At 42.8% G+C, this 15,505-nt stretch overlaps 1 protein-coding gene across 2 annotated transcripts in view; it reads right to left on the bottom strand.

The window, feature by feature from the left end:
- Nucleotides 1-3,545: 3,545 nt before the first annotated feature.
- Nucleotides 3,546-15,505, bottom strand: part of Atp8b1 (ATPase phospholipid transporting 8B1) — a 122,887-nt gene continuing 110,927 nt past the window's right edge. For both annotated transcript variants that reach the window (XM_020170523.2, XM_074069748.1), the window contains 7 exons: nucleotides 15,025-15,313; nucleotides 10,881-11,104; nucleotides 9,272-9,355; nucleotides 8,334-8,579; nucleotides 7,884-8,022; nucleotides 6,523-6,653; nucleotides 3,546-5,600 (listed from right to left, as the gene is read on the bottom strand). In XM_020170523.2, coding sequence (XP_020026112.1) covers nucleotides 5,376-5,600; nucleotides 6,523-6,653; nucleotides 7,884-8,022; nucleotides 8,334-8,579; nucleotides 9,272-9,355; nucleotides 10,881-11,104; nucleotides 15,025-15,313 — 1,338 coding nt within the window. In that variant the 3' untranslated portion in view covers nucleotides 3,546-5,375. The remainder of the gene's footprint in view (nucleotides 5,601-6,522; nucleotides 6,654-7,883; nucleotides 8,023-8,333; nucleotides 8,580-9,271; nucleotides 9,356-10,880; nucleotides 11,105-15,024; nucleotides 15,314-15,505) is intronic.

The raw sequence follows: 15,505 nt of genomic DNA, 5'->3' as shown, positions 1-15,505 counted from the left end.
ACATTGGTCTTCACAAGACATTTTAAATCCAAACTCTAACACCTTCTACCTTTGGTTTTCTTTTGTAGTTGTTTTTAGCTGTTCTAAGTCTTTTGCGTTTCCAGATGAATTTTAGAATCAGCTTGTCAATTTTTACAAAAAAAAAATCCCATGGGATTTTTGTTGGGATTACATTGACTCTGTGCATCTTCTCCCCAGCCCCTGACCTTTTTTTTTTTAACATTAAAGTTAGCCACCATATATCCAGCTCTGCATCTGGCTCTTCTCACTTCACAATGAATCATGGAGCTATTTCCTTATATTCCCTTAGTCTCTGTTATAGTCAGAATGTATATACGCTGTTTCCCTGATGGGCAAATACTTCTGCAGGATGAATTGGAGAAATGAGGTTGCTGGGTCAAATGGTATATGAACTGGAAATTGTAATGAATGTTGATAAATTGCCTTCTCCAGAGTTTCATCAATTTATATTCCTGTCAGTAATAAAATAGGAGGCCATTTTTATCATACCCTCAATAGTGTATTCCTTTTTTTTATTTTTAAAAGGTGATATGGGCTCGTGCTTGCTAGGCATGCACTCTACCACTTCAGCTACTTAACCAGCCCTTTTTTGTTTTGGGAATTTTTGAGATAGGGCCTTATGAGCTATTTGTCCAGGACTGGCTTCAAACTCTGATTCTCCTGATCTCTGCCTCCTAAGTAGCTTGGATTATAGGTGTGAGCTACTGGTGCTCAGGCAAACATTTTCTTTTTATTAAGTAGATAAGTGAAGATGGCTTTCAAAATAATTTTGACTTGGATTTCTTTTATACTTATCGAAAGTAGATTAAAATCCAAAGCATCATCCCCAAAACACATTGTGGTGGTTAATTCTGTGTCAATTTAACTATGCTGTGTTTGTGGCCAAACAAGTCTAGATGTTGCTATGAAGGTGTACTAACATTTGGATCAGTTGGCTGAGGCCTTCAAGGAGGAAGGAATACTGAAAAGGAAAGTTTCCAGGTTTCATATTCAAGACTCAACCTTACTCCTGACAGGATTTCAGCCTATTGGCTGTAGACATTTATAAGCCCCACAGTATCCCCCCCTTTACACGCACACACACACACACACACACACACACCCAGTATGTATGTGTACCTACGTCTTACTTGTTCTATTTCTTTGAAGAACCGTGACTGACGCACTCATCTAAGCACTAACTCCCCATTCTATCTAGTCCCTGGCAACCACTAATCTCCTTTCTGTCTCTTTGGATTAATGTATTCTGGACACATAAATAGAATTGTAAAATATGTTGCATTAGTTATAATGCTTTATGTCATTGTGACCAAATGCCTAACAGAAACAACTTCAGGGAGGAAGGGTGTATTTTGGCTCACTGTTTCAGAATGTTTGATTTCTGGTTGTTTGTCTGTGTGCCCTGGGCAGAGACTCATGGCAGTGAGTGTGGTGGAGGAAGTCATTCACTTCATGGCATACAGGAAGCAGAGGGAGCACGTACACCAAGGGGCCAGGGCAAGATAGATTCCCCAAGGACACACCCCTAGTGACCTACTTCCTCCAATTTTGCCCTCCTTCTACCTCCTAAGGGGTCCATATTATGAATCCATTGAGGGATGGGGTCAGAGCCCTCAGGATCTAATAGTCTGTGGAAACACCGTCACAAACACACCAGAGGTGTGCTTTGCTAATCTCCTAGGCATCTCAATTCAGTCAAGTTGACACGAAGATTAACAGTTCCACGGTGACCTTTGGAGTCTGGCTGCTTTTACTTAACGTGATTTCAAGGTTTATCCATGCTATATCACGCATCAGCACTCCATTCATTTTCATGACCAAATAGTATTTCATTGTGTGTGTGCCATATTTTATTGATCCATCTATTGATGGATGTTTGGGTTGTTTCTACTTTTTTGCTGTTGAGAAATATGCTGCTATGAATATTCATGTGTAAGTATTTGTTTGAACATCTCTTTCTAATTCTTTGGGGTATATACACCTCAGAGTGGAATTGCTGGTTCAAATGGTAAGTCGTTAAACTTATTGAAGACCTGCCAAACAGTTTTTCCCAGTGTCGGCACCAGCAATGCATGAGGGCTCTAATTTCTTCCCTTATTACATTCTCACCAGCAATGAATGAGGGCTCTAACTTCTTTCCTTATTTTCTAATATTTTTATGGCCATCCTAGTGAGTGCACAGTGGTATCTAAATGTGGCTTTGATTTGTTCCTCTCTGATGGCTGGTAATGTCGAACATCTTCCATACGCTCATTGACCATTTATGTATCTTCTTTGGAGAAATATATATTCTAGAAAATCATTTTTACAGTGCTTATTTTTAAGCATCCCATCCTGTACCTCTTCCTGAGATGTACTTCAGTATCTTGACAGGCCTTTTTGTTTTTGTAAATGTGCCAGAAGCATTATTGCAGCCATAGTGTTCTAGCAGGTTTAGTTTGAGAAGCATTTGCAGTTCTCCTGAGTTTCATTCACATCACAGGAAGGTAGCAACTGTTGGAATATATTTAGGTTCCACTAGGAGTACATCTTGCCCTTGCATTGACGTCTCTTGTGAATCATTTCATCACCATCAGATGTCATTCCTGAGCAGTTTCTGGTACAGAGTATCACTGAGAACCTTTAGGTGGTGCTCTTTGACTGAAAATATCCTTCAAACGACTTTAATGCAGTATATGGCAGGGAAAAGTGACCTTCAGGTTTTTTAGGGACACTCTCCCAAGTTTGCTCAGAAATCTTTCCATACCACATCTATTGCAGAAGTTAATAACCTGCCCCATCTGCTCCCACCCCAAGCCCCATTAGACTGATATCCTCTAGTCACCTGCTATGAATCATACCCCCAGAAAGTCCCACCTCTGTGGCACAGAGGACCACAGAGGTCCATGGCATAATCACACTTCCCCGGTGAGATCATAGCTTCTCCTTTGACCAGATAATAACCATCTGCCCTGTATCCAGGTTGACACCTTTAACCCTCCCTCAGCCTCAAACTTTGGGCTCCCACCTCCGTCCCTGCTCTCCTCCCTTTCGACTCCCTCACTCATTCCTCTTTGTTTATTTTTCTGCCAACTCGTCATCATGTTTTTCCAAACTATCTGCTTACTTCCCCATTCTCATTCTGGACCCAAAGGATTGAGGTCATTTGGAAAAATTATCCCTTCTCAAATATAGTGAATATACAATATGCACTATCTTTGGGGCAGTTACAGTCTCTGCCTCCAACATCTAATAACTTCCTTTAGTCACACCTCCCCAACACTTGGCCTTAGTGTTATTTCTCACCTGCACAGGACCCCTGAGTTCCTTGAGTAACTAACTGTACAGGACTAGATTCTCCTATCACTCCATACTTAAAAACAAAATAAAAAAGCCCCAATTTAATATTTTAGGGCTGGGGGTGTAGTTCAGAGGTAGAGTACTTTCTTAGTATGCCTGAGTCCCAGGGTTAAATCCCCAGCACTGCAAAATATATGTATTATACAACATTAAAATATATATTAAAAGATTATATTTTCCAAAGATTTTACTAAAGCATTTATTTTTTAAATAAAAATATACATTCAATCTCTCAGATTTACAGCATATAGAAATAATTTATCCAAAGCAATTTGTATTTAAAATTGTTAATATTGCACCCAACAGTGTAAATCTTTGACACATTTGCATCATCAACCTTTCCCACAATTCAAAAAGGGGAGAGAAATTTGAAACTGACAAAATTATGCAAGCTAACTTTTTGTAAAAAAAAAATGTACAATTATGTTTATTTACAAGATAAAGAAAAGTTGTAAACTTTCAGAAATTAACTTCCATAGAATAGCCTCACATTCTTTTTATCATACCTAGAAAATGCATTACGAATTACAATTAAATTTTCCTGTCCTGGATCATAGAACATGAAATATACACATTGTGATTTCCTTATAGAATTCAAAGGGAATGACGTAAAACAGTAAAGGTGGGAATCACTGCCCAACATCACCAGAGAGAGACAGAGAGACAGAAAACACTTCTCACACTTACTGGGTGTAGAAAAAAAACTAGTACATGAAGGACATAAAGTTCAAGCATTTTACCTTTTGGAGGGTATTTTCTATAATTGCCTAAAGTTATCTTCACTGTTCTTCTGGCTTAGAAATGTGACTCCCAACAACAGGTTTTCCTCTCTACTGATGTCTTCAGGGGTTTTGTGTCTGATTTGGTTTGTTTGTTTTAATTTATTGCCCCACCTTTCATTTGTTCTCAGGCAGCATCAGGGAGAGCTCTTAAAGGAGCCCCTAGATTTTAGATCTGTTCCTCTTACCTGTTCTATGTAGCAGTCATCTGTCATTTACTTGATAACCAAGACCAATCGCCCCCCCATACACAGAATGAAGGGATCCAAAATAGTGCTAGCTTCCAAAGGGAGCCACACTAAGTTTTCAGCAGGCATTCTTTTCTTTTGTAATTTTTAATTGAGCCACAATTATTGTAGGGGTACCATGCGATGCTTCATTCTTTTTCTTGGTACTGAGCGTGAAGTCAAGGCTTGTGCTCTACCACTGAGCTACACCGCCGCCCACCTCGTGATGTTTCAGTATGCATGCACACAAATTGTGTAATGTTCAAATCAGAGTTTGTCGCTCTCTCCAAACGTTTATGATTTCTTTTTGGTGAAAATATTCAAAATCCTTTCTTCTAGCATTTCTGAAATATACAGTACATTAATATTATCTATAGTTACCCCACTGTGCAACAAAACCCAGTTTCTCCTGTCTAAATATAACGGGGCACCTGCTGGTAATGTCAGCTTTTAAATGATGAGAGTAGGGGATCAGATCACTTGGTGCCTAGGGGAAGTTGCTGAAACATGTAAAAATATGTAACGTGCTATGTAACTTGGTACTGTGCATGTATGAAATCTGAAGTTACTTTTTCATGATTGAATTAAGCCAACCTGCGAACATGAAGCCATTGCAGCCTGTTACGAACTTAGAAAAAGTCATCAGAGCACTTAGTTTTCAGGCGATGAACATTCAGGAATCTTTGGTAATTACCATTAAATTTAAAAATCCTTGTTAACGGGTGTTCAGTGGGGGGTGGGGGGTAGGAGGAGAGGCTCTGGGAAATCCATGCTGAAGATCACGGACAGGAAAACTGAACTGTAATTTTGCAACGCGGTATGGTTCCAACTGAGATTTGGGACGTTTTCTGATCCTGCTGTCCTAGATTGGGACTGGATGAAAATGTTCCCGTTGGGTCGGATGACCATCAGCAGCCGGACAACAGTTCCCTGGGCCTTGCCATGGCTTCTTAGAAAGGCTACGGGTTGCAGATGCGTGAGGAAGTCCTGAGTGTCCGCGGCCCCGCCTTCAGCTGGGCTCGGTGCGCCGGTACTCGGCCGCGCCGTCCGCCACGATGGCGTCGAGCGGCGAGCGCTTCTTGCGGATGCTGCGCCCCGAGGAGATGAGGTCGGCGTAGCCGCGCTGGTGCGAGAAGGCGTAGGCCGAGCGCCGGGACGACGCCCCGCGCCGGAACACGCGCTGCCGCTGCTTCCACTGCTCCTCCGCCTTCAGCCGCTTGCGGTGCTTCTGGATCTGCACGGGCGACAGGGTGACCATCGGTCAGGGCATGGATCAACGGATCCAGCAGGGCCTGCCCGCCCCGCGTGGGTGAGGACGAGGAGGGCAGGGGACGGGCGCTAAGGGCACACCAGGATCCCCCCTTTGCTGAGCTAGTGCGCTTGCCATGTCACATGCCAGACCCCTACAACCAGAGAAGACAGCACTGTCGCAGGCCTTGTCACCGCCAGAGCGCTCTGGCGCACTGAGGCTTGCTGACCTCGCCAGCGGAGACTGATGTGTGCAGGGGCGAGTGCCCCTCCTCCACCCAGCACCACTCTTCACGGGACAGGGGCTCACTGGTTTCCTTAGCCCCAGGGGACTAATTCTGGGAAATGAGATCGGAGGGAGAAAAGTTCTCAGAATCCTGCGCAAAGCTACGCAGCAGTCAGAGCCTTCTGATCCCTGGGATATTGACATGTCACACGTGATGCTCCAGTACAAGGTGAAGCTAACAATAATGATGCCAGCTTCAGAGGAGAGACATGGAAGGAACCCAAGTCCCTTTGGGGCAATAGTAAATTGGTCAGTCAGCCAAGCCTCAGCCTGCTAATACTGTGCAGGTGGACATGATGTTTTACTGCTGAGACATTTTGAGTGGCAGCTTTCTGTTGCTCATAGCTCAAAGAGTCCTGCTACAGGAGGTGACATTTTGCTTTAAAGGAAAAAAGAAAACCCTATTTTCATGGCAAAATATTAACATTGTAATTGTTAAATTGAAGGGATAAAAAGATAAGGGTTCATCTTTCTGTTCCCTTTTTTGAGAAAGATGGAGTTAAAGAGAAACAGTCAAAAAACCGTTCTTAATCAAACTTCCTATGGACTTAGGTGTGTTGGGAAATGCTGTGATTTCTATGAGGGACTCTCAGGGATAGGGGACGACTATATTTCTGTTTACCTTATCACTTTCTGATGGCCAAATGGTCATTGACAAGAAACGAGTGGCAACGACAGGTAATAAGCACACTGCAACTGTCAAGATGATGGTCAGCCAGATATAAGGCTGTCTCAGGGCATTGGAAGCTGTGCCTGGAAAGAAGACAGGGAAGGAATCACAGTGGTCCTTTGATCCACAACCCACCAACGTTACCTGTGGTAAAGTTTTACAAACAGATTAGCCTCCCCAAAATAGCCCATCACTCCATGCTCAAGGAATGGGCATTTTAAAATCAGACTAAGCAAAGCCGAATTAGCAGGGCCAGTTCTTTGCAATAAGCACATGTATGTAACAAAACAAATAAGGAAAAAAGAAAGTGCCTTTGTTCACAATGCATTGATCACAAATGTAAAATTAGGACTGGGGTGTAGCTCATTGGTAGAGCAAACGTGTAACATGCAGTAGCCCTGGGTTCACACCCAGCACACACACATCCATACACACACACACACACACACACACACAAACAAACACACACAGCAAAATTTCTGATACTTATCAGTTTGCATTCTGGCATTTGTCAATCTGTCGTATATTTCATATAGTTGTAATCATTGGTCACATAACTATTTTCTTACTATCAGTTAAGTTATTGCTCTACAAACATTATTTCCAACCTTGTAGCCAAATTTTGAGTTCCAGGATTCCATCATATTGGTATTTCATATTTTGATTAGTTAATGACTATTCTTAGGTCTTTGAGCTATTTCCACATTTTTTCTTTTCTAATAATTAGAAATGTTATAGTGATACAGTCTTCATACAAGTCACTTTACCAAAATTTAGAGTATTTTATCTTAGAGTACTTTCCCCAAGTAGAAATACCTGATCAAAATGTATAAAAAAGGTTATGGTCCATTGTGCATTTTCAGATAGTGTTTTGGAAAGCTTAAAGTATATTATACAGCTACCAGCGATACTTGTATTCTCAACTTTCCAGTAACCTGCCAATATTAGTTTTATGGGAGAAAGAGCAGGCTTTACCTACAAGCCTTTTAATCCTTAAGCTATCTAACTGAATGGATGTACAATTGCATCTTTGTGTATGGTGGTACTGGGGTTTGAACTCAGGGCCTCATGTTTGCTAGGCAGGAGCTCTACCACTTGAGCTACTCCACCAGCCCTACACAATTGCATCTTAATGTTATTTTAGCTGTTTTACACTCTTCCAACACTAATTTCCAGTCAGAACTTTAATTTTCCCTAGCAACTAGCAATAATTGACCCTTTATGTGTACTTTTTCTCACCCAGAAGTTATGTCAGAATCTAAAATAATGGCATTGGTCTGCGCATTTATTTCTGGAATTTAGACAACACCTACCTGTAAATTGAAATGCAGTTGGAAAGAGAACGTGTATTCCCGCACTATGAAAATCAAACATGATGCCAAAATAAAGTGCAATGCTTCCAAAGATTGAAAAAGCATTCACGAAAGTCCAGTAAGATGTGTCCAAGCCAATCTGTTGGGAAACCAGAGAAAAACAGGGCACTCATTTTGGGGAGTTAGCAAGAAAGAAAAGATCTCAGAATTCTGAAAATAGAATCTGGTAATTTAGGCATGATTTGGCTTGAATATTAAACAATCAGAAACCAAACTATGCTTGACTCCAGACAGAAAGAGGAGATACGTTTGGGGTAAGGGATAAAATAGCATTCTTATTTTGTGAAGTAACAGAGATTCATTGGAAAGAGAACAGACTGTGCCTGCCAGCCTAAGCACAGATATACAAGCACTGACAAACACCAAATATAGTGGACAAAAGCCACGCACCTGGAAATTGACTGTTATTACAAGGGCAGAGGCAACGGTGACAGCAAAAGACTGGTAGTCGGAAGGCGCCTCTCCATCCTGTCCCACGGTTTGCAGATACGCTCCAAAAGGTATGAAGAAGAGGACCATCGACGTCAAGATCCCATGCAACAAACTGACAAAGAATCGCTTGTAGTTGAACAGTAAATCCCTTTGTCCCACTACGTACAAGCCGGGGAAGCGGAGGCTCAGTTTGTCACTTACGTCCTGAAGGGGAGACAAAGTTAGAGTGATGTCTTCTGATCCATCAGGTCAAAGACGTCAGATCCATCACAGTCTACACCTCACAAAGTTGCAACCCACTGGAGATGGCAAGTCCCACAGTATTTCTCAGGCACAGGGATCAAGTTCATGGTTTTAGACCACTGTTATTTAATACTTAATTCAGAGAAGGGCTAAGCAGGACTTTATTATTTTGCTACGTATAGAAAGGAAATAAATTAGCAATGTCAAAATATGTAGGGAAGCTAATGATGTTTTTCCTTCTGAGATAATATATTTCAAATGTGGGGGAGGAGAATGCTCACATACAACTTGAAATGTTAATCCTTAATTATCTTTTTATTGATTAAAGCACTTTCTCTAAGAATTTCTGTTAGATAAAATGCAGCTTGATTCTTCAGAATTAAGCACATAAACTTTGGAGAATGTTAAAATTTACTTTTAAGTGAGTAGATTATTGATATACAGATATCCTCAGCTCTCAGGTGTCAATGACAATTCAATCCAGACAGAAATCCTCTTTTCTTAGTACTGCATATGACACATGGTAGTTGTGGCCTGACAGCAGATGGCTAAGGCTCACTCAGGGGGAAGCATAGCCAGAAGCATGCATGGCAGGTCTGCAGTGACCCCTCCAGCAGGCCATGCTGTGTCCAGAGCCCCCACCTGGCTCCTACCTGGTCAAGCAGCCCCATGAGGAGCACCGGCAGGCTGGAGTATAGCACATTGTACAGCGTGATGAACCAGTCCTCGTATGCAGTCTGCAAGGGGATGACAGAGGCTGTGTGTCACATACAAAGATGTCGCAGGACCATCCCCAGTTGAGTGGGGACTTCTCTTGCCTGAATAAACAGGCTTCATCTACATCTGAACAACTGCAGTTTGCTTCTGTGGAATGGACAGAATCACAGAAGGGTCCACAGAAACACTGCCCCCCCCGAAATGGTGTGGGGGTAATGCTCCCAAAAGGTTTTGGTAAAAGACCATTCTGACTGGTAAAGCTAGAGAATGAGTTAGTGTTCAGTGTTTTCATACCCTTTATTTATGAATTAGAATGCTTAAAAGTTTTTTAATACCTAAGTAAAACTGTTTCAGAAGCTTGGATAAGTACTATTCAAGTTTTGTGTTTACTTTTATTTTGCAAAGCCAGTGTTTTCAAAAACACATTTTTTTACAACAGAATCTGGCTGAGTATAAAAATATGCTTCTGCAAGGGACAAAGAGCCCTGTGCCCACATCATCTCTCAGGGTGGGACTGAGGAAACGGGCTTCCTGGGGACCAGGAGTTCAGGAGGACGGCCCCAGCCCTGCTCCAACGCTGTCCTGGCCTTTAGCCTGAGACTCCTTCTATCCCACAGCACAGCAGCATTGAAAGTTCGATAACCATGACCACTGACGTACGTTCACTTTTCACTAATGAGATTTTCCTGCTGCATGACCATTTTAACACACTCAATATGTACTCCCCATTTCAATATGTACTCACAGATGGATGTATAAGAGATCTGTCACCATTGATAATTTCTTTCTTTCTTCCTTCCTTCCTTTCTCTGTCTCTCTCTCTCTCTGTCTCTCTCTGTCTCTCTCTCTCTCTCTTTCTCTTTCTTTCTTTTTTCAGCACTGGGGTTTGAACTGAGGGCCCAGAGCTTGCTAGGCAGGTACTCTACCACTTGAGCATGCCTCCACTTCTTTTTGTTTTAGTTATTTTTCAGATAGGGTATTGCATTTTTTGCCTTGCCTCAGACTGTGATTCTCCTACCTGTTCTTCCTGCATAGTTGGGATTACAGATGTGATCCACAATGCCTGGCTTGTTGGTTAATATTGGGTCTTGCAAACTTTTTTGTCAGGGCTGGCCTTAAACTGTGAACCTCCTGATTGCTACCTCCCAAGTAGCTGGGATTACAGTATATACCACCTTCCCAGCCTTCGTTCATAATTTTTATAATCTGTTTAGCCTCAGTCAAATAAAATCTTATTCTTTCACACTTGAATAATTTGCTACCACTATTTTAATAGCAAGATAACATGAAAAAATTAAAATGGAGAAGAAAAAGAAAAAAAAATGAAGAGAAAAATGTATAAGCAAATTCTCTTAAGGTAAATAAAAATATTTTTAAAGCCCTAGGACTATTCTAGAAAAGTAAGCTATAGCCTTAATTATGCCCTCAACTACAAGGAAATACAGAACCCAAACTATAAATCCACAGGAAAGAAACAAACTTGTTTTATTAACATAAGAGCTCTACTCAACACCAAGTGATTTTTAGATGGTGGTGCTCTATTACCTGTGCTGAGTAGCCATTGAAGAAGGAGTACCAGAAGTGAACCAAGGTAAACGCGAAATTTTTATAGAAGAAGTAGCGCAGGAACTTGCACATCCGAATGTAAGACCAGCGGCCGTGCACCAGCAGCAGCCTCTGCAGATACCTGAACTGAGCGAAGGAATAGTCACTGGCCATGACGGCTTGCATTCCTTCTTGTCCACTTATTCCGACCCCAATGTGGGCAGCTGTGGGGCAGAGGGAGAAGAGACTGTGGATCACAAGCTGCTTTTAAGCAAAGCCTCACGACCCATACACACGTGGTGTCCGTGGAACAGTGCACACAAATGCTCTGCTCACCACCCTCACCCCCAGCTCTGAGTGTAACCAAGTCAGGTACAATTGCTAAACCAAGTGCACGGCCACCCTCCGTCCACATGTGTGAAAGGATCTCAGGTGGGTGGGTGTGCAGTCCACCTGGGTTATCTGCCTGTCCCTCTCACCCACAGCTGAGCCCCAGGCACCCACCTGTGCCTCCTTGGCCACAGCTGGGTCAGCCATATGGCAGATACTATAAACTGGTCCTCTCAGCTCTCACTCCACCTTGCTCTAATTGGAGAGTAGGGAAAGAAAATAAAACCCCTCCATTTCCCAGACTTTGTGAATTAGGTTTCACAGTTTAGCCCCCTACGTGTGACTTGGAAGCAGCAGGGACTCAGAGCCCAACGTCCCTTCCCTTTCTGGTGTTTCTGCAGCAGTGTCCTTTCTCCAGCTGCGCAGATGCTGACAGGCCACTACCAAGGCTTCTCACTGAGAAGCTCTGCAGAGGAACCTCAAAGGTACAAGGTCCTCTGGTGAATGACCCAGGGGTTAAAGACCCAGCCAAGAACCTGCTTCTTCAGTCTGTTCAGTTTCAAAAGCACCTGGTCCACTGTCTAATTCATTCTTGCTAAAAGTGCCTCCAGGGTCTCTTTCCTATACTGACCCTAACTGATAAAAAAAACCCATGTACAATCAGGGACCCTCCTGGGATTCTGGAATTAGCATTCAGGTGTGTTTGTTTCTGGGATGTCACCATGTAAATCCTTGAGGTGTAGAATGAATATATTTCTTTCTGCAGGCTTCTGAGAGGCAGAGAAAATAGAGGGAGACATGGAGTAGGAGAGAAAGACAGAGAGACAGAAAGAGACACACACACACACACAGAGACAGAGACACAGAGACAGTGCAACTCTAGGTCCTGCCCTCAAAATCTGGCTTCTTGGGCAGCACAAGGCATCTTTGTATCTTGCGTAATGAATTAGTATTTTTTCTTAAGATAGCTTTGGTTGTCCTCCAATACCTATAATCAAAAGAATTTTAACTAAGACCTTCTTCAGCTTTCAAAGTTTGTATTTGTGATCCACATTGGCTCTGAGACATAATTTTTTGCAGGGAGGAAGTTTTCCAGAATGGATAAAAAGTCACAACTTTATTCATCCTTCCTTTTCAAGTCAGAGAATTAGGAGTTTTATCCAGGTCTTCAAAGTCAGCGCCAGAAAGACCGATAGTGGGATCACTTAGAGAAAATGTGTGGGAGAACACAGCTTCCTGTTTACTCAGATGCCGAGAAGTGGCTGCAGACTCTGCAGGTTCCAACTAGCAAGAAACTTCAAGAATCCCCCCCACCCCAGTGGGGAATACAAAGTCAAGAAAATTCAAAATGTAATTGTAGCAATTTGCCCAAACCTATGTTTTCAATCACACTTTGCAGTTTTAAAAAATAGAAGAAATTGTATCCGATTCAGTATTTTTGCCCTTTTTCAAAACACACATAGTTCTTATGACCAGAGGTGGTGGCCAAATTGCTTTCCTACCAAGGCAAACCATGACCGTTTCCTTTCCCAACTAGCCACAGAGGGAAACGCTGAGATCCCTAGGCCCTGATTTCCAGGCCTTCATTCCCTTCATGGAGTAGGTCAAGGGCCCGCCCTGTGTGGAATGAACACTGCCCTAGTCCACAGGGTAACTGGAGGCAGCCGAAGAGCTGCAGACAGGTGCCTGAAGGAGTCTGTGCATCCTCCTTGCTAGGGGTAAAACCTAGGTGGTCACAGCTCCTTCCATTTCCACTAGACTACACTGCTAGAACAGGAACACGCACAGCTTTTGACACCTGAATTCTACTCCACTTTTTCTGTATATTGTGCACAATGTGGCTGAAAGTTTCTGATAAAGTACAAAAAGGAGCAAGTATTACTTGGATAACTTCAAAGGAGACCTCAGTTTCCTACGTTTTAATTTCAAATGAATACTCTAGAAGTTACATGTAAAAGCACCAGTATATAACAGAGCTTAAAAAAATTAAAACAACCTCTATAAGGTTACTCTATAGTAACTTTACTCTCGCTGACTTTGGTGAGCTCAGAAGAACAAACAAGTCTAAGTCACATAAGATAAGTCTCCAAGGAAAGCCACCCCTTCTTCTTCCCTTCCCCAACATCTAGAAGTCTACATTGTAATGAATGAAAACAGTGTTTGAGTTACTCCCCCTTTTGGCACAGGTAGCTATAGTTATGCTAAGGGTGTATAATGGAAAATAAACAAGAACTGGCTAAGAGGAAAGAAAGCGATGTAATTCAGAGCAAGAAATGCCATCTGAATGGTAGGGTGAGCACAAAAAAACAGTGGCGAATGCAACTGGGAGTGGCAACAGACACACACGGTAAAAAAGAAGAAGACATACGTCATATAGATGACTCCTGTCGAGGAAGATAAAGGTGGAAGATTCTTAGTGTATACCAAGGAGAAGAAGGCTCTAAGAAAAGAGAGAGATGGACTCATGAGTCACAAAATAGGCAGAATTAAATTCTAGATATTTAAGTATATAATGCACTTAAGCCACCCAGCCCAACAGGATTATAGCTAGTCATGCAGTCATTCATCTTAGCAATGGAAACCGTATTGCAGAGTTAGAGGTGACATTGGAGAGAATGCTCTTGTTTTCCGTTGAGAAAACTGGCCCAAACCAAAGCCCCTGCTGACCCAATAGGAAGAGAACACATATTTAAGTCCCACTACCTTGGGGTTTTGCCTTGTTTTTGTGGTAGTGGAGACAGAATTCAGGCCCTTCTACCACTTGAGACATGCTTCCAGTCCTTTTTGCTTTAGCTTATTTTTCAGATAAGGGTCTTGCTTTTTTTGCCTCATACTTTGATCCTCCTACCTCCACCTCCTTTGAATTACAGGCATGAGCCAGCCACCATTCTGGCTTGTTTATTGAGGTAGGGTCTCCCTAATTGGTTTGCCAGGGCTGGCCTCAAACCACAATCTTCCGATCTCCACTTCCCACATAGCTGGGATTATAGATGTGTGCCACCCTACCTGGCCTGCTTTGGATATTTTCATTAGATGATGTGAGTTGAGCATCTCATCCAAAAATCCAAACTATTCCAAAGTAGGAAAAGTTGTTGAGCAGTACTCAAAAAAGTAAAAGCAGTTCAAATTGTCCAAATCAAAAGTTCTGGTCCTAAAAGACTTCACCTGTGGTCCCCTTATCATAATCCAGGGGAAAAAGGAACCAGACTCAGACACACGGATGAGGACCACAGGTTTGTTCTGCATCCTATAATATTAGCACCATTGTATTTCTGTGCAAAAAAACTCAGTCCTTCAGCGGGGAGTACCTAGGGCTGTCTAACCAGCCAAGCAACCCTTGCAGTCTTCTAGGGAGGTCAGGGGGGATGGTGAGACTGCGTTGGACTTCACCTCAAAGCTAAGCATGTCACGTGAGGGTCAGTAATATTCTCAAATACCAGAGTCAGCGACTGACGCTGAGCTCAGTAGAGTTTTCTGCAAAACTTATCGAATACCAGGGTTTTTAATAAAGCCTACAGAAATAGGGGAGAAGAACTGGCCAGAGGGAAAGGACCACACCAAACATGACAAAGGAAACAAATGATGATAAATTCACCAGCTAGAACTCATCTACAGCTGCCAGGCCTGCCCACCCCTGCTGGGTGGACTGGAGGATTCCTGAGGTAGTCACAGATACAGGCATGGCCACATGCCCTCATTAATGTCTGCTTTGTGAAAACCCAGCAGTGAAATCTGAAGCAACTACCACCAAACGTTCCTGTCGTTTCTCCTCTCTAGCAAGATGGGTCGCATGGGTCGCCTGTGGACAACTCACTTTTGATCATGTTCACGTCGTTGGCCCCATCTCCAATGGCCAGTGTGATGGCCTTCTTGTACCGCTTCACCAGGTCCACCACCATGGCCTTCTGCTTGGGGGTGACACGGCAGCAGATGACAGCGCTGCACTCACAGGCCAGGTCCACAAAGTTCTTTTGCTGCTGCTCCTTCTTAACCTCGAGCCGTCTCTTACTTTGGGTCCTCATCCGTCTCTCTTCTTCTGTCCTTGGGAACTTCAGCTTCAGAATCTTACTTCTCTTGGTCTTTTTCTCTAGAAGAATTTCATTCTGTGAAATCAGAGAGGGAGAGAATTGCAGTCACTTAAGTTTTCACACCAAGAGCACCACACCCAAGCCTTAACTGGTGTGAAGGGCAGTTCGTTGTTACATCATTGATTAGATTGTTCTGATTATAAGAGCAAAGAGGACTGAAGGTTTGGCTGAAGTGGTAGAGTGCCTGTTTGCAAGAACAAAGCCCTG

The sequence above is a fragment of the Castor canadensis genome, chromosome 4 (assembly GCF_047511655.1).
Source record: "Castor canadensis chromosome 4, mCasCan1.hap1v2, whole genome shotgun sequence".
NCBI lineage: Eukaryota > Metazoa > Chordata > Mammalia > Rodentia > Castoridae > Castor > Castor canadensis.
The sequence above is the reverse complement of the archived record's forward strand: the minus strand, read 5'-3'. Positions and strand labels throughout refer to the sequence as shown.